The 24558-nt window shown below is 42.3% G+C and overlaps 1 protein-coding gene across 2 annotated transcripts in view; it reads left to right on the plus strand.

The window, feature by feature from the left end:
- The window catches only part of Slc15a1 (solute carrier family 15 member 1), a 45590-nt gene extending 36896 nt beyond the window's left edge, over positions 1-8694 (plus strand). For both annotated transcript variants that reach the window (XM_004858628.3, XM_087193065.1), the window contains exons 17-23: positions 148-294; positions 783-832; positions 4469-4576; positions 4801-4909; positions 5460-5603; positions 6959-7066; positions 7987-8694. In XM_004858628.3, coding sequence (XP_004858685.2) covers positions 148-294; positions 783-832; positions 4469-4576; positions 4801-4909; positions 5460-5603; positions 6959-7066; positions 7987-8178 — 858 coding nt within the window. In that variant the 3' untranslated portion in view covers positions 8179-8694. The remainder of the gene's footprint in view (positions 1-147; positions 295-782; positions 833-4468; positions 4577-4800; positions 4910-5459; positions 5604-6958; positions 7067-7986) is intronic.
- The last annotated feature ends 15864 nt before the right edge of the window (positions 8695-24558 follow it).

Below are 24558 nucleotides of genomic sequence, written 5' to 3' on the forward strand. Positions count from 1 at the left end.
ATACGTGTCAGCTCTCCATAAGGCATTGTCAGTGGGTAAGAACGTGAACTTGGACAGCTGGAATGCCAAGTAACTGGGCCATTACAGTGTTTGAAAGTGCAAAACAGGACTCTGTGATTAACTGTGGCTCCTTCCACCCATTGACAGACAGATACATTTATGACTTTTGATGTAGACCAACTGACAAGCATCAACGTGTCCTCCCCTGGATCACCCGTCACGGGGGTGGCCCAAGACTTTGAGCAGGGCCATCGCCACACCCTCCTAGTGTGGGGCCCCAGTCACTACCGCGTGGTGAGTAGCTGACATCTCCATCTGACTGCTGTTTGTGAAGCCGGAGGCCTGACTTTTATTGGTGTGACTTTGTTTTACTTCTATGTGGTATTATATCTTTTGACTTCTAGTTAAAATTGGACTGGTAGATGGAAAGGGTTAAATACTAATTAAAAATTTTAAAAAGAGTCGAGCAGGATATGGTGTGTGTGTGTGTGTAATTATGCCGTTAATTTTCTTGGTCTTTTGCTTAATTAGAGAGCTATTGACTTTGGTCTAAGTTCTTGGAAATTAGTATTCTTTGGAAACATTGGAAATCAAGGATCAAAAGTACTAAAGGCTCCTGTCAGCCTGAAAAAATAGAGCCCTTCAAATGTAATAAAATTATGCCCTTAGCTACTAGGTTAAGGGTTGACATCACTGTCCTCAAAGGCTGAAATGTTAATGTGAATTTATTTTAAGGAATTCAATATCAGAAATGTTTTTATATTACTGTTTGCTCTCCTCAGGTAAAGGATGGGCTTAACAAGAAGCCAGACAAAGGAGAAAATGGAATCAGGTATGAATATTTCTTTAAAATTCGAGTTATATTACTTTCTGATGGAAATGATGCATGCCCATAGTAAAATTCAACTGTAATAAGAGTATAAAATGAGAGTATGGGGCCTATCCTAAGAGTGTAAGGCTGGTGCAATCGATTTTTAAAAATTAATCCATATAATCTTTCATCTAAATAAACTAAAGAGGAAAATCCACATCCTTCTTATCAACTGATGCAGAAAAAGCAGTCAACATCCATTTATGATGAAAACTAAGGTAATTAGGAATGTAAGAGTTTCCTTACCCTTAAGAAGGACACCTACAAAAAACTTTCCTGGAAAAAGTCTAATGCTGTCCCCTAAGATCAGGAACAAGAACAAGATACTACTCTCCCCATTTCTATTCCACATCCTTCTGGATGCCAGAGGAACGAGATAAGAGAAAGACACAAAAACATGTAGATTAGAAAGGAAGAAATAAAGCTGTCTCTACTTAACAGGTGACAACTGTCTACATAAAAAGTATTTGGGACTCTACTCGAACCAAGGTCACAAGAGGCAAGAGTGACAACAGCAAAAATTCACCCTATTTCTCTGTACAAAATGAGCAATCAGAAAGTGAGATTTTAATACCCTATCATTGGCACTATCTCCCCCCAAAGCATGAAGTGTGTAGTATACATTGACCAAAAACGCCTTGTTCTCATCTCACTCTTGGCTCAGGGGTTGAATGCCGACCTTTTCTCCCAGGGCTCTGATGCCTCATCTCTATTTCCTTCGTACCTGCTGCGCTCACTTGTTCCGACGGGGAAAATGTGTTTGCAGTCTTTGTCACTTATTTCATCTTCTCAAACTCGGCAACTTCTTTCTCGTTGGCATTTCCAGATCCCTCTGCAGTGTAACTAAATATGGGCATTTTATTCAGCTCAGCACGACAAAGACTTTTCAGATTTTTTTGTTCCTTCCTTCATTTCCTTTGTTTCCTTTATATGAGTTTGCCAGAACTACCATGACCAAGTACCCCAGAATGGGTGGCTCACTTGCACAAAAAGCTGTGTCCTCACTGTTCCTCTGGCTGGAAGTCCAAGATCAAGGGACCAGCAAGGTGGGTTTCTTCCGAGGCAAGGCCTCTCTCCGTAGCTCGCAGACGGTCATCTTCTGGATGTGTCTCCACATGGCCTTTCCTCTATGCATGCCCAGGTCCTAATCTCCTTTTCATATAAAGACACCAGTCATGTTGGTTTAAGTCCCACCCTAATGAAAATTTTTTTAAATTTTATTTTATTTTATTTTATTTTGTGAGACAGAGTCTCTCTATGTAGTTTAGCCTGACCATCAACTTACTATGCAGCCCAGGCTGGTCTCAAACTCATAACAATCCTCCTGCCTCAGCCTCCTGAGTGCTGGGATTACAGGTGTGCACCAGCACTCCCGGCTCTCATTTTACCTCTTTAAAGACCTCACCAAATAGTCACATTTTGAGGCACTGAGAGTTAGGGCTCCAACGTGGATTTGGAAGGGTTACACTTCAGGCCTGAACACCTTGTTTCAGATCTCTGGGATTGTCCCTCTGTCCTACCCGCACACCGAGACACAGCTGCCCCAGGGGATCTGGAAGGAAATATGCTGCTGATGGTCACCTACCTGGTCGTTCCCGGACCTTTGCATTTGAGTCTGAGCTGGAATCCCCACGGGGGTTTCCTTTTTGCCTTGGAGTGAGGATGTCATTGCTTTGGTGGAAATTTTGAGCAGTTCAGATTGTGGTATCCTCTTTGATCTGGTACTATAAAAACGCACCAGAAAAAAAAGCTTATAAAAGCTTAATTATTTAAAAAGATTTTCTTTGATGAAATCTTGAAAAAGAAGAGAGATGTGTGAGTTTAGTAATATATCACCCCCCACCACCATGTGGTAAAAGATAAATGAGAAACTTTTTTCTACTAACTGACAACATCAAATCCTTAATGGATCAAAGATTTTATTATTTCAGTAATGCCTTAGATTTCAAAAAGGGGAAGCTCTAAAAAATGGTTATCAGAAAATAAATAGAAAAACTTCAATAATTTCATGAAGTCAGACTTCTGAGTAATATGTGAATTAAAGGAAGACTATACAAATTTTCAGCCAATGAAATCCTTTTGATTACATGGTATCGGTAATTTGCAAGATTTAAACAATTACCTTAAATTGGCCTTTAAAGGGGCAATTCTTCTGGTCAAAAATGAGTTGAAAATTTGATGTTTATCTTTCTTATGTATTCTTAAACATTATATCAGTACATATTATATGTATTCATAAATACTATGTTGTAATATTATAGATAATATAAAACCTATTATTTTAATACTTAGCCATATTGATATGTACTTCTCTTATCCATTCACTTTACCATTGTATAGTATTCCACTGCATAGGTATACTACAATTTATTTATCCATTCTACCATTCAAGAAAATTTGTTATTCCCATTTTGCCAAACAATACCACAACCCACATTCTTACCTGTTTCTTTGTCCATATATAGGAAGCTTCTCTAGGGCAGTAGCCTTTAAACTGTTCATCATACCTAATAAAAATATTTTGAACATGTACCCCAGATGTATGAATATGATATCCTTTACAAATTACATATAAAAACCACTGTATCAAATTAATATGTGTTACAAAGCTGATGAAACTTGGCCACATTTTATGGGCATAAACTTTAAATTGCTCTTTACAGAACTTAAATGTGCACTATTATTTCTTGTTCTCTGCTTTTGATGATCTGCTATGAGCCTTCACTTACCTATTTGGTAGGGGAAAAATCAACTGGTCTTATTTTAGGCAGCACCCGCTCATCTGTTTAGTACTACAAGAGTTTCAGAGCCTTCTACAGCCGGCACCATTTAAGGAAGTGATCTCTAATCATCTGCCCTCTCTGCCCACCACCTTTGTGGTCCTAGGAAGGCAGAGGACTCACTTGGTTCCGTGTGAGGCTTAGGCATGGGGGACTTGGCAGACTGGAAGCCCTGGGACTAGGGTCAGAGCCTGTTGGGTATCCACTCCTTCCTGCATTTCAGCAGGGTCCTGGTCATTGTCACCCCAGAGCCACACTGGTCTCTACCATCTGAGAGCAATTTCTTGAAACTGCCTCTTCAATCCTTCCCAAGGTCCTCCTCTGCCCCTGGCTCCTGGATGTAAAGGAAACAATGGTTTTGCTCCTCACCCCTTGAAAGAATCCTGGCCCAGGATGTCTTCTAGGTACAGGGCAACTTCCGGTCTTGGTCCTTCACCTCTTTAACACTAAAGCTTTTGGAGCAAGGAGCACCAAGGCATGGCTGCCTATTGGATGGGGCAAGGACCAGTGTTTATTTCCATGCCTATTTACTTGTCCCCAAACACCACTGAGCTAGTAATAGCTAACCTTCTGCCTTTAGGCACTAGGAATTTTCTGCAAGCATCTTCAGTTCCTTCAAAAATGGTAGCATAAGGCTGGGGATTTAGCTCAGTGGTTCCACCACCTGCCTCGCAAGCACAAGATCCTGAATTCAATCCCCAGTACTAAAAAAAAAGGGAAAAAAATGGTAGCATAGCCCAATGTCAGGTGCATGTCCTGTGATCTAGAATAAATCATTCCACTGTTCAGTTACAAGACAGGTGGTTTTCTGTTTCAGATTTGTAAATACTTTTAACAACGTGGTCAACATCACAATGAGTGGGAAAGTTTATGAAGATGTCACCAGTCATAATGCCAGCGAGTATCAGTTTTTTTCTTCTGGCATGTAAGTACCTTTCCTGGACACTTTGCTCTGAATTCAAGGGTAGGGCCGGGATGTAGCTCAGCGGCACAGCACCAGTCTGCCAAGTATGAGGCCCTGAGTTCGATTTCCGGTACCAAAAAACCCCCACAAAAATGAAATTCAAGGGTATCAAGTGGTTTTTTTTTTAATACACTGAGACTTATAATGTCAAGACTGTTAACCTCTATTATTCTTTCTCTTAATAGAAAAAGCTTCACGATTAGCTCAACAGAGTTTCCAGAGTCATGTCCACGTGATTTTGAATCTTCCAACCTTGAATTCGGTGGTGCTTATACCTACGTAATTGAAAGGCAGGTCAGTAACAGTCCATCCTATCAGTTCTACTCAGCCTTTACTGGCATGAACTCTTGCAAACATGTAGGACATCCTCATGATATGACTAGATGAGTATTAGGATCTATATTGGAAATGGTCAGAATTAATTCAACTCACCACTACTTCTTCAATTTATCATTGACCAAAGTTAACCACTAGAATAAAATTCAGCAGACTGACTTACATGGATTAGAAGTTCATGTTGACCAGTATCAGATGCTTCCTTATGGACTATAAACATGGACTTTAGGAACTTATACTTCAGAGAGGTAGCAATGTTTTAAACAAAGCTGACTTCCAATCTACTCTCATTTAAGAGGAAAATATTAGTGAACACATTTTCAATCCATCCAACGCTGTCCCATCACAAGTAGAAAAGGCAGTGTTGAACACTTACGTTTAAACAGTGTACTTTCTTATTAAATTGTACATTACCCTAGAAGGTCAAACTCAATGTCCATTTGAACAGTTGTTCTAGAAGCAATCTTGACTTCAATTTCAACTTCTTGCCTTTGCCTTCGTGGTCTAGAGTAACGGCTGCCCTGGAATAAAGCAATTTGAAGATATCTCGCCCAACACAGTCAACATGGCTTTGCAAATCCCGCAATATTTCCTTCTCACCTGTGGCGAAGTGGTCTTCTCTGTCACTGGACTGGAGTTCTCATATTCACAGGTTTCTCGTTTATTTTTTTTTAACCACTCTTCTCCTAACCCCCTACCTTCAAGAATGCTTCTGAGACTTAATTTAAATCTTGAATTGCTGCATGTTTATAGTTTTTCTTTTTTTTGGTACCAGGGATCAAACTCAGGTCCTTGAGCTTGCGAGGCAGGTGGCGGAACCACTGAGCTAAATCCCCAGTCCGTATAGTTTTTAAAAATTCTAGAAAAGCACTGTATCCTCCACAGAGCAAGGTTTTTGAGATTTGAGAAAGATCACAGGGCCTTTGCTGAGTAAGAACACTAGCCGGGTAGCTTTGTGAGTGCGTACATTCATATGTGTCTGTATTCCTGTGGTCACTCTAGCACTTTGCATCCTCGGCTGGGAGTGTAGCTCAGTGGTGGAGCCCTTGGCCAGAGAATAAGGCCCTGGGTTTGATCCCCAGCACTTTAAAAAAATAAATAGAGAGTATAGAGTCCTAAGTAAAAACACTATATTAATGATTGTCAGTAGAGTCACGGTAGTAGATTAAACAGCCAAATGGTACCAACTACTCAAAAATGTGCTCATTATAGATCTGTGTCCTCATAGTAGTTAAGGCTCAGTGAAGGTCAGTGTAGCTCCTAACGAACATGTCAAATAAGGTCTAGCTTTAAGAATAAGCTAAAACATATTGCTTTCAAATATATTTGACAGATGAGGCACCTGATAACCTGATACCCAGGTTATAGGTTAAGTTTCTGAACTATTTTATTAAAACTGCAGTTATGATCATTGTATCCCACGATTTCTCGTACCTTCAATTATGGTAGTTAAGGGCTGGGGATGTAGCTCTGTGGTGCCGTGCCTGCCTGGTAAGTGCAAGGTCCTGAGTTCAACCCCTGGTACTGCAAAAAAAAAAAAAAAAAATTATGGTAGTTAAGATGATAAATACGAGCTGGATAATCCCTTCCTGTGACAATCTCAAAGTCTAACAAAGGCAAAGGCAAAGGGAGGAGAGCGTGAAGGGGCTTTTGGAAGCCTAGCAGGGAATTCTCGATGAGCAGGCTTGCAGACCAGAGAGCAGCCCTTGTGGCAAGGACGTGTAGGATGGCCCAGCTTACATGCTCTCCTGCAGCGAGAGAATTGGTTGCCTGCAGATCTGTATGTTTTACTAAGCGGACCACTTTGCAAGTGTGCGGAGAGTGATGCGCATGGATTCCAGAGTGCTGAGCAGTGAGAGGATTCGAGGGTCTGGCTACCCAAGGGAGCGCCTGACCTTTCATGATGCACACTTTGAGGGTAGACTGCTCGATGAAGTGAATTGCTTGGTTGTGTTCTGCTCTGAAACCGAGATCTAGATTGAGATTCACCTCGCTTTCCCTCCTCAGGCTCCTTCCAACATGAAGTCGGTACTTCAGGCAGGATGGCTGTTGACGGTGGCTGTGGGCAACATCATTGTGCTTATCGTAGCAGGGGCAGGCCACTTCAGTGAACAGGTACAGCGTGGAGGAGGAAGTTGGGGTCCTCTGTTTATCACTACAGGTCGTAACTGTGACTCTCCCTCGCCATCTATAAATACACGGTTACTTAGATAACAGCTGGTTAAAGTCACCAAATCAACCAGACAGGGCTGTTACCAGTAGCCTCTTAGCTAAGAGTGTACTGGTTCTTATTTCTCCCTGGTATTATACAGTTGGAAAGTGACAACCAAAATAACCAGATTGAGTTCATGGCACACTTACTAACATGGTTTACTATCAAAGAAATCATCCTTCCTAGCTTTAGTGAATACAGCTTACTACCTGAACTAGACACGCTGTCTAGAAACTTTCATAATACCTGAAATTAAAGCCCTTCTTGAAGTGGTGGCAATTTTTCTAGCTAAAATAAAAGGAGGGCTTTTCTGACGTTTAAAATCATTCCTTCTGCACTGTGGCACACAAGGTCTCCCTCTGAGGTGTCGTCAAGATGGTCATTTCATGGTCACCCTCACCAGGTCCCATTAAAGTGTGTGCTAAAGCTCATGTTCAGGAGCTCAAGGGGTCACCATGGGATCACTCAAGGGCCTTGTCTGGGTAGAATTCAGCACACTCTTTTCCCCACAGAGGTGTTCTTTTGGTTCCGTCCTTCAGGCTTCAGCCATGTGTTTTAAGACTGGAATGTTCCCAAAATTCTCTTTTATCCCCCATTCATGTTGTGTTTCTGTGTGCTGTGCTGTTAGAAAATATTACCTGTTCCTCATGCATTCAAGAAAAGCTGGCCAATCTCTCTGAACACCCTGCCCACCAATTTTCCATAACAATTTAATTTCAAAGCACCTTGCACCTAGACATAGCAAGAAAATGCACATGTAATATATACACTAATATGAACTTGTATTTTTTTTTTTCTTACTCCATCTCTGATCCCTTCAAAGTGGGCTGAGTACATTCTATTTGCTGCATTGCTTCTGGTGGTCTGTGTCATATTTGCCATCATGGCTCGGTTCTATACTTACGTGAATCCAGTGGAGGTTGAAGCTCGGTTTGATGAAGAAGAAAAGAAAAAAAATGCAGGAAAGGGTGACCTGTATCCCACACTGGAGTCGGTCTCACAGACAAAGATGTGAAGGTCAGGAAGCATGCGGAAGATGGACCAAGCCGCCTTTGTCCCCAGAGGCAGGACACTCCATTGGTTGGCCTTGACAGGACAACTTCGGAATTGTGAACCAAACCAAACCTAAAAGGCCATTTTCTCAGGAGCGAGAAATGAGTCAAAAATTCTAGAGGAAGTCTTGTTTTGTAAGTTTTATTTAACCCCCCCCCCGTTTTAAACAGAGATATACCTTACGTTTAACTCCTCTCTTGCTACACAAATTAAATTATTTTGTACTAACAATTTTGAAAGAGTAACAGAATTCCATATTTTTTCTAAAACTCTTGTGAGAACAATGTTAAATGAGAAGCTAATGCCATGAGTGAATTTGCAGGTATATAATAAGTGCCAGCTAGTATTAACTGATAACTTTTGGTTTTTCTAATCCTACCACTTTTTAAATTATGTATAACTCAAAAAACAACTCAAATGAAGGCCAGTAATAATGTGTAAAGTTTCAATGATGTGAAATAAATTCCTATTCTTAAGAGTGAGTGTTCTTGTGTCTTTTGGTTGGTAAGAAATCTTTAACAGCTGCCTAGTTATAAAAGCACTGTGTGGACCTTGAAATTTCATCAGAAGTGATGAAAGCCTTAACAAAAGCAATGCCCACATAGGATAAATCCCAGGGACATGAAACATCAAACTCTGTTTCTTCTTGGTCCTATTTTTTCCAGGGGGGGAAAAAAATCTGTGTCTCATATCACTAGGTTCTCTCTACGTGCATATATGTGTACATCTCGCGTGTTTTTCTCAATACTGATAAGCATTTTTTTGTTTGAAATAATTCTTCCAAAACATTATAGATGCTCAATGCCTGATTTATCCAATAGATATTTATCATTTAATCATCCCAGATATCAGACCCAGAATGATTTTACTTTGACATTCCTCTGCAAACAAGGGATAGTTCTTAAACTCGTACACCGCTCTGAGGATTGAAACTGTTACCGATTTAGGAGAACAGTCGATGTTTGACCTCAAAGATGCTTCAACCCAAGCTCGTGGTTGCTCTGTGGAGGCTGTGCTGAAGCCGAGACTCTCCGTCCAGAATGGGAACAGCAAATGTGATTCATCAAAGCTTGCTTCCTGACTTAGGATCAAGTCCCGGTTCCTTAGCTAGAGCCCAAGAGGCCCTTTTTCCTCTGGACAAATTTTATTTCTCTCCACATACTCCAACCCAACCAACATTAAGCTTCTCTTCCTAGAGTGCCTCAAGTTCTCATTCCCAGGTCAAAGAAAAGGAAAATCAGACCCTGGAGCACATTGTCTTCCTGTCAGCCTTATTCCCCTCTGCCTGGCTGAGTCTTCATTTTCAGACCACTTCCTGCAAATCTTCCTGTCTCCTGTCCCTGCCATGTTAGGCAGTGTCTGCTCTGAGCTCCCACAATATTGTCAGACTTCCGTGTACTATAACTGTGTAGGTGTCCCTAAAGGGAACGTTCTGTGTATATCCCCTTCACTAATCTCCTGAACTCGGTGGGCTTTTGTTTGTTAAGAAAATGTTTTAAATATCTTGGGCTACGTGAAGCGAGATGAAAGAGGCAGGACCTGAACAAACTATTACAATTTAATCAGAGTATAATTTGCACCTAATAAACTCTAATGTAAAAAAACTAGTTATAAAGGACCATAAAGTCTAGTACTTCGATGGTTTCTAATTTACATATTGTGGCCTTTGTTGGGAAAAACCAATTGCTACAGTGATGAGATGAGCACTCAGTTTCCATCGTCTTACTTTTTTTTTTTGGTAGTACTGGACATTAAACCCAAGGCCTTCACACTGAGCTACATGCCCAGCCCAAAATTTTATATATTGAGGCAAGATCTCACTAGGTTGGCCAGGTTGGGCTCAAACTTGTAATCTTCCTGGGCCGGGGATTTAGCTCAGTGGTACCGTGCCTCCCTTGCAAGCACAAGGTCCTGAGTTGAATCCCCAATACCAAAAAAACCCCCAACAACTTGTAATCTTTCTCCCTCAGACTCCCTGAGTGCTGGGATTACAGGAATGCATCCCTACACCTGGTCCCATTCCTAATCCAAAATCCTTGAAAGAGATTCAAATCCTAACTTGTTTTCTAGTGACTCTGTAGCTTTAGGACAAGTCTTAATCTTTTAGATATCATTTCTTGTTCTGTGGAATAAAGTGAACACCAAACAATCTGAGGACTTGGAAATCCTTTGTTTGAGGGTACCCGGAACACAATGGGCTTCTGAACATTTGAATGAACCAGATCTGATATTAGCACTGTAGCATGCTCTGCTCGTGGATGGAATAATACCATGACAGTCCTCATCAGCCTTTGAAGGATATGAGCACACAGAGGGAGGCGTGGGCACTGCCTTTCAGGGGTTACTCTTTGGTCTCCTGCTTCCTGCTCTTATTTGACTGCTACTTCCAACCACAACCAAGACCACCTGATGCCAGTATCACGTGGATGTTCTGTTTGCAAGACCCCAGACAGCGGCAGTTGGCTCGGGGTAGGCATGGGGGAAGGAAGCACATGAAGCCACATCAGTAACCTCTGCTTTTCCGCCTTTTCCTGGCAGTGTATGTGTGTATTTACACCTTTCAGTTCTGTGATGATCGATGTATGATCCAAGTAGTACACTGACGTGAACATGGGCTGCATGTCCTAGTACAATTCTACAATGGGGAGGAAAAGAAAGCCCTTGAAACAGATTTTAAAGGTTTTTATTTATTTTATTTATTTATTTTTGGTACTGGGGATCAAACTCGGGACCTTTCGTTTGCGAGGCAAGCCCAGTGCCACTGAGCTAAATCCCCAGCACCAGACTTTGAAGTTTATAGCACAAATCCAGAATACTTTTGGAAATATTTGCAGTATGTCTATAAATCTTATGTCATGTCAGCTTATTTTTGTTTCCACATTTTTTTCTTTTACTTTGTGGATGTTCTTTATTTCAGGGTACTAAGAAATATTTATTTTGAAAAGAGCAAAATAAAAAAATAGATAATAGGGAGATAGATCTTTTGCATATGAAAGGGAGACCAAGAAATGGAGGGAAGGGAGGAGGAGGTGGGAAAAAGTATGTAAAAAAGAATTCAGATGTGTTATATACTGGTACCAGCTCCCGAGGAGGAATGGAGTCCCATACTGCAAATATGCACTAATAAAAGTTAAAATTAAAACAATTATTTTGAAAGCTTTTAGGCTTTATAAAATTACCTTAGTAAATGTATGTTCAAGTTTGATTTTTGTTGACTACTTTAGCTATGAATTTTGTTGTGAATTCTGGGATTTTCTTTCTGTTTTTCTCAATACTGGTGATTGAACCCAGGGCCTTCACACTAAGCTACATCCCCATCCTGCTATTATTTTTTTAAATTTTGACATATAGTCTCACTAAGTTGCCCAGCTAGTTTCAAACTTGTGATCCTCCTGCCTCAGTCTCCCCAAGTTCTGGGATTACAGATGTGCACCATGTGCCTAGTTTGTATCATTTTCTTTAGTGATGAACAATGGTGGTTAACATGCACTGACCATTGAATGTGTGCAGACAGCGCGCTCAGTGCTCTCCTGGATTAAGTCCACACATGTGCAGTCCCCGTGGTCACCAGCACTCCTGACCCATAGGAAAGAAGCGAGGCACACGGAGACCGAAAGCCGCCCCATCATCTGGCTCCGGAGCTCAGGCTGCCTCTGTCTCCCTGCCAGCATTTAATCTGCACCAGGGACTGACTCAGCTTTAGTCCTTGGAGCACAAGAAGGAAGGTATATGACCACCATTTTCAAGACAAAACTTGAGGACAGCCAGTCTGCATGACTTAGCCAAGGCCTTATACCCAGCCCTGGGGCTGAGCCAGGATTTGAACCTGAGCGTGTCGGAGCCCAGAGAAGGAGCAGCCTCTTACCCATGAGCTACAGGGTCTCTCTCACCTATCAGCCATCTGTGATGGCTGAGGCCACAAAGAGGGACCAAAAGCAAGACAAAGGGTGAGCTGGAGGGCCCCAGAGGCTGCCAAGATCCAAACCCAGCATGGCCCCCCAGTGTGCCTAGATGGAGAAGAGAGGCTGGGTGTAGAGGCTGGAACGCCTGGCTCAAAGGACAGACAGGAAAGGTGAGCCACTTTGCCATCGTGGTAGAGGGAACTGAAGCTCCCATGAGGACGTGTCGCCCTCTGAAGACACTAACTCCCTCCCCATGGGTCTGATTGTTGGCTGCCCCATGGGCAAAAGCAGTCACAGAAGGTGACTCCAACAATGCCAAGGGACTAGATCTGGGTCACCATGCAGAGGCAGTGTCACCTGGTGGGGCGGTGGCTGGGAGCAAGGGTGGGTGAGACACAGGAGGAGACAGTCAGGGCTGGAGAGTAAAGGAAGGCAGCCAAGTCCCAGGGCCTACAGCACAGGACAGGAGAAAATGTGCAGGCTCTTTATTTTCTAAATTGTGATTAAATATTCACAAGAGAGAAAAGGGTCATTTTTAAGTGCACAGCTCAGAAGCATTAACTACATTCACATTGCCATGTGCCTATCACCAGCTCCAGGACTCTCTGTTTGCAGGACTGAAACCATGAGTGGGAGAAACAAAAGCAATTCTCCTGCACTTGCCCTTCCCATGATGCTACATGCTGGGCTCTCTAGAATGTTCTGTGTCCGGGCTTCTGTCTCAGCCCTAGTCTGAGAAAACAAACAGGGGGAAGACCTGGGCCTCCCAGGCTCCAGCAGGGCTACCACCACTATCACCCCTTGCAGCAGGAAGAGAAAAGCTTCTGCATCTTGCCAACCTCTGGGGCTCACCCATGGGCTTCCCTTTGATGTCATGTCTGACACGTTCTAATAATGAGACTCCTCAACCATTTAAAGGCCCAAAAGGAAAGGAACTGAGTCTGGTAGGTTGCTATTCTGGATCTGTGGAGCCAAGAGTCACACACTTCTTAGTGCTGAATGTTCTGGAGCCTGAAGGGGGTCCTCAGAGAACAGGTCTACTACATGATGGGCCTGCGTGCTGGGGACTGGCTTGCTAGTGCTGGGTCATCTGGTCCCTTGACAGTTCCCATTTCATAGGTTGCTCCTAAAAACTTCCAGTCCCCAGCAGAGGAGGCTTCCAGGCTGCCGTAGCACCGCTCGCAATGCAGAGGAGGCTTCCGGGCCAGCATAGCACTGCTCCCAGCACAGAGGAGGCTTCTGAGGTGCTGTACCACTGCTCCCAGCACAGAGGAGGTGAGCCGAGCGGGCCCCAGCAACACACACACACCACACATCCCCACCGCCCCCCCACCCCCTTCGAAATGAGAAGACATGTAAACAAGTCTCAAAAACAGACTTCCAGATCAACTACAGCAACCCCAAAGGGAAACGAGATGGAACACTCTGATACTCAACCACCTGGGCTCCCTGAACTGGCAACAAAAGAGGATCTGGAAAAAATGAAATCAGAAATAATTTCTCAGATAACAGCAGAGATTACGCTCATAGTGCAAGACATGATTAATAAATCTAGAGAGGAGCTGAGAAACATGATGGAATCCCAACATAGGAAACAAATGGAATCCATAAAACAGATGCAAACAGATTTCCAGGAGATTAAAAACTCCATTGAAAGACTACACAGCAGAATGAGCCAATGTGAGGACAGAATTTCAGATATAGAAGATAGATTGCAATTAGTGACCAGGAAAAGAAAAATTGATTCAAAATTGTAAGGAGCACAAGAAATCAATCCAGCAGCTGCTAGGCAATGCAAAGAAGAAGAACATAAGACTGATTGGAGTCAATGAAGAAACAGGAGAGAGTGCAGATGACATAAAAAAACTGTTCACAGAAGTGATAGCAGAAAACTTCCCAAGGAGGGGAAAAGAACTTGACATACAGATAAGTGAGGCATATAGGACTCCAACTAGCCTTGATCAAACAAAATCTACACATAGGTATATAATTGTTAAAATTCCAGAAACCCAACAGAAGAACAAAGTTCTACAAGCAGTGAGAGAAAAGAAACAAATCACATACAAAGGAAAACCCATCAGAATCACAGCAGACTTCTCAATGCAAACCCTCAAGGCAACAAGAGCTTGGAATGATGTATTCCAAGCCCTAAAGGAAAACAGCCTCCAACCCAGATTGATATACCCTGCAAAATTATCTTTCAAAAATTGATGGAGAAATAAGATACTTTCCTGACAAAGAGCACCTTAGGAACTTCATGAATACCAAAGCAGCACTCCAAAAACTTTTAGACAATATCCTAGGAAAAGACAATGAGGATCACAACCCCAGGAAACACAGCAGAATGAATCCATCAGGTCCGACAAGAAATTAAATGCAAAGGGGGAGAATCCAACAAAAAGAAAAAGTCATGACAATGACAAGTCAATATGTATCAGTTATAAGCATCAATGTCAATGGTCTCAATTCACCAATCAAAAGAAATAGACTGGCAGAATGGGTCAAGAAGCAAGATCCAACAATATGCTTCATACAAGAAACACATTTAATTCAAAAAGAAGGGGCCGGGGATTTAGCTCAGTGGTTCCAGTGCCTGCTGCGCAAGCTCAAGGTCTGAAGTTCGATCCCCGGTACCAAAAATAAAAAAGAACCAAGATACATCATGTACAGGTACAAGCACCCAATGATAAATGTAAACGTATTGTACCCGTAAAATGTACCAATAAAAGAATTTAAACAAAAATTAAAAAAAAAAAAAAAGAAACTCATAGACTGAAAGTTAAAGGGTGGAAAACAATACTCCATGTGACGGGAACCCCCCAAAAAGCAGGAGTAGCTATCCTCTTTGCAGATCAAGTGGATTTCAAACCAACACTGATTAAGAGAGACAAAGAAGAACACTACCTCTTTGTAAAGGGAACAATCCAAGAGGAAGAGATGACAATCATAAATAGCTATGCACCAAACACTAGTGTGCCCAACTATATAAGACAAATACTAACAGACATGAAAAGTCATATATGCACTAATACAGTAATAGTGGGGGACCTCAATACCCCACTGTCACAAATAGATCAACTAGACAAAAAATAAGTAATGAAATATTAGAACACAAACTCTTGAACAAATGAACTTAACAGATGTTTACAGAGTGTTCCACCCCACAAAATAAGAATACGCATTCTTTTCAGCTGCACACGGGTTGTTCTGCAAAATAGACCACATACTCATTCATAGAACATGCTTAAGTAAGTGCAAAGGAATTGACATTATCCCCTGTATATTATCAGACCATAGTGTGATGAAATTGGAGATCAATAGCAAAAGAAACCGCAAGAATTTCATAAACACATGGAAACTGAACAACACACTTCTGAATAACCAATGAGTCACAGAGGAAATTAAAGAAGAAATCAGACAGTTCTTTCAATTAAATGACAATGACAATACAACATATCAGAATCTATGGGACACAATGAAAGCAGTCTAATGAGGGAAAATCATAGCACTGAATACTCATATTAGGAAAACAGATCGAGCCCAATTAAACAACCTGATGCTGAACCTCAAGCTTCTAGAAAAAGAAGAGCAGGACAAACCCAAAGCTCATACAAGGGAGGAAATTATAAAGATCAGAACAGAAGTCAATGCAATGGAGACTACGAGAATGATACAAAAAATCAATGAAGACAAGAGGTGGTTCTTCGAAAGAATAAACCAAATTGACAAACCCTTAGCCAACCTTACCGGGAAAAGGAAAGAAAAGGCCCAAATCCATGCAATTAGGAATGAAAAGGGTGAAATTACAATGGACCCAGCAGAAATCCAGAGGATCATCAATACCTACTTCAAGAACCTATACGCCAATAAGATGGAAAACACAGAAGAAATGGACAGATTCCTAGATACATATGAATTACCAAAGTTGAATGAAGAAGACCTAAAAATTCTAAACAACCCAATATCAATCAGTGAAATTGAAAACATAATTAAAAACTTACCAACTAAGAAAAGCCCAGGTCCTGATGGCTTCACTGCTGAATTCTACAAGACATTTAGAGAGGAACTACTGCCACTACTGTTTAAACTCTTCAATGAAATTGAAAGGGAAGCAATACTCCCAAATTCATTCCTGGAAGCAAGCATCACCTTGACTTCCAAAGCAGAGAAAGATCCACCTGAAAAAGAGAACTAGAGGCCAATCTCACTAAGGAACATAGATGCAAAAATCCTTAATAAGATACTGGCAAATAGAATGCAGAGGATCATCAAGAAGATCATCCACCTTGACCAAGTGGGATTCATCCCAGGGATGCAAGGATGGTTCAACATAAACAAATCAATAAATGTAATACACTATGTCAATAGAGCCAAGGACAAAAACCATATGATCATCCCAATAGATGCAGAAAAAGCATTTGACAAAATCCAACATGCATTTATGATAAAAACCCTACAAAATATTGGAATAGACGGTCTCTATCTCAATCTAATAAAAGCCATCTATGAAAAAAACAACAGCCAGTGTCATACTAAAGGGTCAAAAACTGAAATCCTTCACACTCAAATCAGGAACAAGACAAGGATGTCCACTGTCACCATTCCTGTTCAATATAGTTTTGGAAACATTAGCGACACCAATTAAACAAGAGAAAGAAAAGGAATAAAGATAGGAAACAAAGAAGTCAAATTGTCATTATTTGCAGATGACATGATACTGTATATAGAAGACCCCAAGAATCCCATGAAAAGTCTTCCAGACTTAATAAGCAAATTCAGTAGAGTAGCTGGATACAAGGTCAACACACAAAAATCAATAGCTTTCCTCTGCATGAACAACAGACTCACTGAGACAGAAATAGGGCAAACAATTCCTTTCACAATAGCATCCAAAATACTGAAATACCTAGGAATCAACCTAACAAAAGAAATCAAAGACCTCTAATCTGAAAACTATAGCACTCTGAAAAGAGAGATTGAAGATGGTATCAGAAAATGGAAAGACATCCCCTGCTCCTGGGTAGGAAGGATCAACATAGTGAAAATGGCCATACTTCCAAAACTGCTATATAGATTCAATGCTATCCCAATTGAAATCCCAGCAACATACTTCATGGACCTTGAGAAAACAATCCAAAAATTCATTTGGAAAGAGAAGAGACCCAGAATAGCAAAAGCAGAGACATGGCAGGGGGTATCACAATCCCCAACTTGAAACTATACAACAAAGCTACTGTGATAAAAACAGCATGGTACTGGCAAAGAAGCAGACCTGAGGACCAGTGGAACAGATTAGAAGATGCAGAAACAACACCAGACACACTCAGCCACCTCATCTTCAACAAAGAAGCCAAACACCCTCACTGGAGGAAAGATAGCCTCTTTAATAAATGGTGCCAGGAAAATTGGGCTTCAACTTGCCAAAGATTAAAACTAGACCTGTATCTCTCACCATGCACTAAACTAAACTCGAAATGGATTAAAGATCTAAATATTAAAATAGAAACGCTTAACCGGCTGCAACAGAGGTTAGGCAGAACTTTTGAAGACATTGGTGAAGGAAAAGACTTTATGAACAAAACCTCAGTTGCCCGTGAAGTAGCATAAACAATCAACAAGTGGGATCTCTTCTTATTAAAAAGCTTCTGCACAGCAAGAGAAACCACCAGCAGTGTGAAGAGACAACCCACAATGTGGGAAAAAATCTTCACCTGCTGTTCCTCAGACAAAGGTCTACTATCTCAAATCTATAAAGAACTTAAAAAGATAAGAGCTCCCAAATTTAAAGACCCAATCCAAAAGTGGGCATCTGAAATGAACAGACATTTCTCAGATGAAGTAGAAATGGCAAATAAAAATAATGAAAAAATGTTCAACATCATTGGTCATTTTAGAGTTGCAAATGAAAACAACACTGAGATTCCACCTCCAGAAAGAATGGCTGCCATCATGAAATCAACCAATAACAAATGCTGCTGGGAGTGTGGGGAGAAAGGAACCCTGCTCCACTGCTGGTGGGAGTGTAGACTGGTACAACCATTGTGGAAATCAGTATGGAGATAACTTAAAGAACTAGGACTGGAGGTCCCATTTGACCTAACTATTCCCCTGCTGGGGATCTTCCCCAAAGAATTAAAAGAATCATACCACAGAGATATATGTGCACCCATGTTCAAGGCAGCGCAGTTTGTAATAGCTAAAACTTGGAAACAGCCCAAATGCCCATCAACTGGAGACTGGATAAATAAAATGTGGTTTTTTAATAAAATGGAGTACTACTCAGCCATAAAGAATGAGAAACTAGAGACATTTATAGCTAAGTGGATGCACATTGAGGCAATACTCTTAAGTGAAATAAATAGCACACACATGTGTAAATACTGAATAGTTTCTCTAGTGTGAGAAACTGAAAGTGTAAATAAGGACTAAAAGATATAATAGATAATGTGAAATAGGAAGAAAAGGGGCAAAGGAGAAGGGGAAGTGGGAAGGGTAGGGGAAAGGAAAGAAGGGAATGGAATTAATATGAGAAAAAGACAAAATGGAAACAAACTCTTTGTAGGGGAAGGGGGAAAAAAAGAACCAAGAGAGATTATGTAAAGGTGCAAAATTCCAAAGATGAACGTCATTATATTGTATACCTAAAATGTACCAATAAAAGGATAAAAATAAATAAAATAAATAAAATGTACGAATGAAATAAAATTTTAAAAAGACCTTCCGGTCCCCATCACCACAAGAAAGAGGAGGCCATGGGTGTCAGAACCTGGGCCCAACACACACTTCTGCAGCTGTGTGGTGGCCGGCAAGTAGGACAAAAAGCCTGTCCCCAAGCTGTCCCCTTGAACAGAGAGGACCTCTCAGCTCCTGCTGTTCAGCCTGCATTTTAGTCTTCTGGAAGTCAAACCTAGCCAGGCGTGGTGACACACATTTAATATTGCCTGCACTGGGGAGGCTGAGCCAGGGGATCACTGTGAGTTCGAGGCCAACCCGAACTACAAAATGAGACCCTGTCTCAAAAACTAAAAGAGAAAGGAAGCCAGGTATAGTGGTGCATGCCTGAGGTAGGAGGGTCACGTTGAGTTCAAAGCCAGCCTGGGCTACATAGTAAGTTCAAGACCAGCTTGAACTACATAGACCCTGCCTCAAAAAAAAAAGGGAAGATGAACCTTCACTAAGACTGACCTTCTGTAAGACCACACTCTAGGAGGTCATTAGTCTTACTTGGGTCCTTGGTTCAGATTACAAACCTAATAGGTCCCACTCAGCTTCTAAAACCCACACCCCATGTGTGTCCAATAATTGTTTATTGAGACTAAACAGGTGTCCCGGAAGAGCACGAAGAGCTTCCGGTCTATGGACACATCGAGACTTAACTGCCGAGGAGAATATGTTTTCTCCCCGTCCACCCTCACAATTCAGTTATTTGCCTGAGATGTTTCTGCACGCAGGACTTGAGGGCACCCCATTCCCGTTCACATCTTCACAGTCACGGACCAGAGAAAACCCTGAGATTACAGCAGCACTCCCAAAAGAGCCAGCCCCATGAAGCCCTGCACTTTGCTCCTGGGAAGAGGACAGAAGAATCATTGTGATGTAGGCTGGAGAACCCAAGGTTTTGATTTTAAGTCCTTATGATGCCTCTTATGAGTTGAATGTTAAAGGGAGGGCAAATTATACAAATTCTGAGCCTCGGTTTTCTCATCTGAAACATGAAGCTATGGTAGCATCAGCCTCAGGGAGATGGTGTAAAAACACAATAGAAGAGGATTCCCATGCCTTTGGTCAAGGACTGAGGTTCCTGGGTCAGTCCTGGACAAGCCAGGTGCTTTAGTTTAGTGAGACAGTCTGTATGAAGGGCTTGGGCTGGCGTGTAGTGAGTGTTCTATAAATGCAAATGATTACTTCACTTCTTCAACAACATTTTTAGTAACCATATTCCATGTACCACATGCTTTTTAAATGCTACCAGGCCCAATAGGTAAAGCTCTGTCTATGTGGGTCTTACAGGCATTTATTGAGAGCCCAGGGGTCCAACTGTGATTGGGTTAATAGTGGAGGCTGTGATTAAACTGGAGGATAAAGGTCAGGTAAAGCTGGACTCTAGAAAGATGGCCTACAGGCTTTTCTCCCAGCTGAGCCATTAAGCAAAGCAGTCACCTCAGTGGCTTTCAATGAAATAGGAGCCTGAGAGGTTGGACAGCCCCAGGGTCCGGTCAGATGCCCAGACTGAGGGCAAAATGTTTGCCGGCAAGTTCCCAAGTTTGACCACAAGATGGCAGAGGAGAACATTCCTGAGGAACTACGACAACAAAAGCCTTTTGTAAATATCAGAAATCTCTTATTGGGAATTTTTTTGTGCATACACATCAGAAGGCCTCATCAGATACTGAGTATGTGTACTTCTAGAAGTTTCCACCTTGGGGCTCGCCACGGTGGTCCTGGCTAGTCTGTCGACTCAGGAAAGATTCCAGCAGGGGTCGCTGTGGCTCAGGAGGGCACCAGGCCACCTCCATGGGCCGTACTGATTGGAGAAATGGATTTCACAATTATGAAACACCTCTCACATACTAAGGTGAGCATTCCTTTATTATATGCTCATCATTCATTCAATCCATATTTATTAAAAATTGCTATTTTTCTGGGCAGTGTTATAGGCCAAATAAACTAATAAACAGAATATAATGCCAGGTGTTGAGAAGTGTTATAAAGCAAAAGTAAACAGAGAAAGGGGACAGAGAGTAATGAAGGCTTGCTTATATTTAGGCAAATGTAAGTGTTCTGTCCATTTCAATATCTTGAAGAGGTTTCTTCTGAAACCTTCTCAAAGAGACTAGTGTGGTGGCCTGTTGTACAGTAGATTTCTAGAAAAATCCCTTTGAACCATCTTGGGATTTCCTCCGCCTCTCCACTTTGTCACCCCTGTGTCCTGTAACTCTTTTCATCTTCAGTGGTTTCTTGAGAAGGGGAAGACAGGCAGTGTAAAATTCTTCTAGGCTCTCACAGTTCTGAAAAATGTTTTCATCCCCCGCCCCCATATGATTGGCATGTGACTGTGTAGAATTTCATTTGGAAGCTATTTTCCCAGGAATTTGAAAAGTATTTCTGTGTTAGTGTTGAAAAGCCCAAGCCATTCCCATTCGGTTCTTTACCTGAGAATATTTTCTCTCTGGAAACTTGTAGGATCATTGCTCAGATTCTATACAGGTTGAGTATCCTTTAACCAAAATGCTTGGAACCAGAAGTGTTCTGATTTTAGATTTCTTAAAAATGTGGAATATTTGTTTACCTAATGAGATGCCTTGGAGTGCTTCATATACATGCTATACACACATTTTGAAGGTAATCCCATTCGGTATTTTTAGTGCACCTGTGTTTTGAATGCAGTCGGTGAGACAAGGTTGGAGTTTTCTACTTGTAATATTGTGTCGATGCTCAACAAGTTTCAGATTTTGGAATATTTCAGATTTTGGATTTTTGGATTAGGAATATTCAACCTGTAGTTTGAAATTTTGTGGTGGTGTGTCTGGTATGGGCTCATTTTAATCCATTATGCTGTATGCTTATGGGGCCTCAAATGGGACCTCATGTCCTTTGATGACTGGACATTTTCATGAATTTTTTATTTTTAATTTTCTCCCTCTGCTTACTGTAGATGCTTTTTTATTTAGATGTTAGTCCTCCTTGACCAGCCCTCAGATTTTCTTATTGTGTGTCCCTTCTTTTTCTTCTACTTTCTTTTAAAATTGTCTCATCTAAACCAGGCACAGTGGCACACTCCTGTAATCCCAGCACTCAGGAGGCTGAGGCAGGAGGATCGATGCAAGTTCAAGGCCAACCTGGGCTACACAGTGAGTTCAGGGCCAGCCTGACCTACAAAGGGAGACCTTGCCTCAAAAAACAAAAACAACAACAAAAAGAAATTGCCTCATCTACATGCTGGACTTTCTCATGTGTTTTTTTTATTTCCACCATCATGTTTTTAATCCAAAAGGTCTTTTTAGCTATCTGGATTGTCCTTTATTACAGTATTACAGTAACCATCTTGGATAGCATGATCACAGCATGTTCTTATAACTTTCAATCTACCGATATTTATTTATTTTAAATTTTTCTTCCCCTGTGTAGTCTATTTTCTCCAATATGCTTTTTTACGATTTGCTTATTTCTTAGGGGGTTTTCTGTTTGTTTTTGGTTTTTTGCAATACCAGGGATCAAACTCAGGACCTTGCGATTGCCAGGCAGGTGCGGCACCACTGAGCTACGTCCCCGGCGTTCTTAGTATGTTTTTCAAATAACCCAACTCATCATGTCTTATGCTTGTGTTTCAGAGGAGGGGTCAAAATGCCACTTAGCAGCTCTGTCACTTGGCCATGGTCTTCACTTTAGGGACACCTGCACAAGCCATTTTATTGCACAACCCAGAAAGCAGCATTGTTGGTTTACATCCCTTAGCGGATCAGGCTCCCCAGAGAAGACTGTCTGCTCCTGAGGCCGGGAGTGGGCAGGAGACAGAGGAGGGCCTTAGCCATCTGCGTAATGTCACTAACCCCTCTGTTTGTCAGCTAGTCCTCCACCCCAAACAAAATTGCCATGGTCCTTGGTTTTACCCTCACAGAGGCTCTGCCACCTGTCTGCTGAGGCCAGGGGAAGCAGTGGCCAGCTATGCAGGGGAGGAGGCTTTAAGGACCCGTTCCTATTTGTCCCGCCTTTACCCCTCACCCAAGGCACCTGGTACCCAGATTCCTGAAGATGTGTGTGAGTGGTGTGGTGTGCCGTGTGTGAGTGTGTTTGCAATACAAGCTTTGTGCCTTTCCCTACTGCTAACTTTGGCTTTAGCTTTCAGAAGTCTGTTAAATTTCTCTCTACTCATCCATCTGCTTTTCATTTTCCAAAAATGCCAGCATTACTTACAGGTTTATATATTTCCCATATGTATAAACCATCTTCACTGTCACTTAGTGAGCTTAAAGACAGGGAACTCATCTCATTTTCATTCCTCTTCCCTGATCAGAAGCCCTAACGCAGCTTCTGAATATGCTCTCTCTTCTCCTCTTTCTTTCCCTGCGACAGTTAGCTCAGCCTGTTGGGAAAGGGTGTCTTCTCCACCAGGTATTTTGCTGGCCTGCTCCTCCCAAACCTGAAGAGGAGACCCGTGCACCCTGGCCAGCCACCCACTCCTTCTATTACACTTTCCAGCCCTGGGCCAGGGGGCTGCAGCCACTGAGGACAGGCTGGCTGGGGTGAACAACAGGGACCCTGTCACTGTCCTCTGCAATGACAACCAGGCAGCCAGATATGTCCTGGCCATGTCACGTCTATGGTTTGTTTTGTTGAAAACTCTTTCCATCAGCTCAGTCAGTTAGGAACAGACACAGGCCCTCTTTTGGTTGGATGTTGTCTGTGAGCTAGGCTGACCTAGGCAATGTGGCATTTCTAGCCTATGTCATTGGAAGTGCAAAGGCAAGATGGCCTCCGCACTGGTCGGTCCAGTTGCTCTGCAGTGTCACCTGGCCTAGCTCCCTTCATCTTCCATTCTCTGTCTTTCTCCATCCATGCTATTCTTGCCTCATTCTGAAACAGTCAGCTCATGGCCATCAGAGGGCCATGCCCTTAGCTATGCTTCTTTAGCCTTCCCATGTGCGCATGTGAGCATGAGGACAGACAGATATGTGCCGAGATATCCCCACAGTCACCACCGCAATCCCTTCCCTTTGTTCTGAGTGTCCCACGGGCCGACCCTTGTCTGAACTGTGAGCAGAGACTACAATGGCGACAATGGGACCAGCACAGAAGGAAGAGTTTACAGGAGGACACTGAGTGGGGATAACTGGGAGAGGACCGAGGTAAGGGAAGAGGAAGTGACGGGGGGCAGTTTCAGGAAAGGAGGTCCCAGGGGAGAGGGAAGCTCCCCTAGGGCAGTGTATCAGTCAGGTCCTATTGGGGTCTGAGCTGCATCCCCCAAATGTTCAAGTCCTCACTCCTGGCTCCTGTCAATGTGACTTCTTTGGAAATAGCTGTAATCAAGTTTAGAAGAGATCATTTAGGGGAGAGGAGACCTAACCCAATGTGACTGGTGTCCTTATGGATAGAGAAGAGACACAGAGGCAGATTGCACACAGGGACAAAGAGGACCACGTGACGATGAAGGCAGGGATTGGAATGATGCATCTACAAGTCAAGAAGTGGCGGGCCAGGGATTTAGCTCAGTGGTTCCACCGCCTGCCTCGCAAGTGCAAGGACCTGAGTTCGATCCCCGGTAACAAAAAAAAAAAGCAAAAAAGAAGTGGCGAGGGTTGCTGGCCGTACTGGAAGCTACGAGAAATGCCTGGAAAAGTCTCCCTGAGCCATAAGAGACCACAACCCTGCTGATGCCTTGGTCTTGGTTCTGGTTTCCAGAATTGTAGGGAGAGAATAAATTTATGCTGCTACAAGCCTCC

This window comes from Heterocephalus glaber, unplaced genomic scaffold, assembly GCF_053883595.1.
Source record: "Heterocephalus glaber isolate CG9 unplaced genomic scaffold, H.glaber_assembly_v1.0 deba00001578, whole genome shotgun sequence".
In the NCBI taxonomy this organism is placed as follows: domain Eukaryota; kingdom Metazoa; phylum Chordata; class Mammalia; order Rodentia; family Bathyergidae; genus Heterocephalus; species Heterocephalus glaber.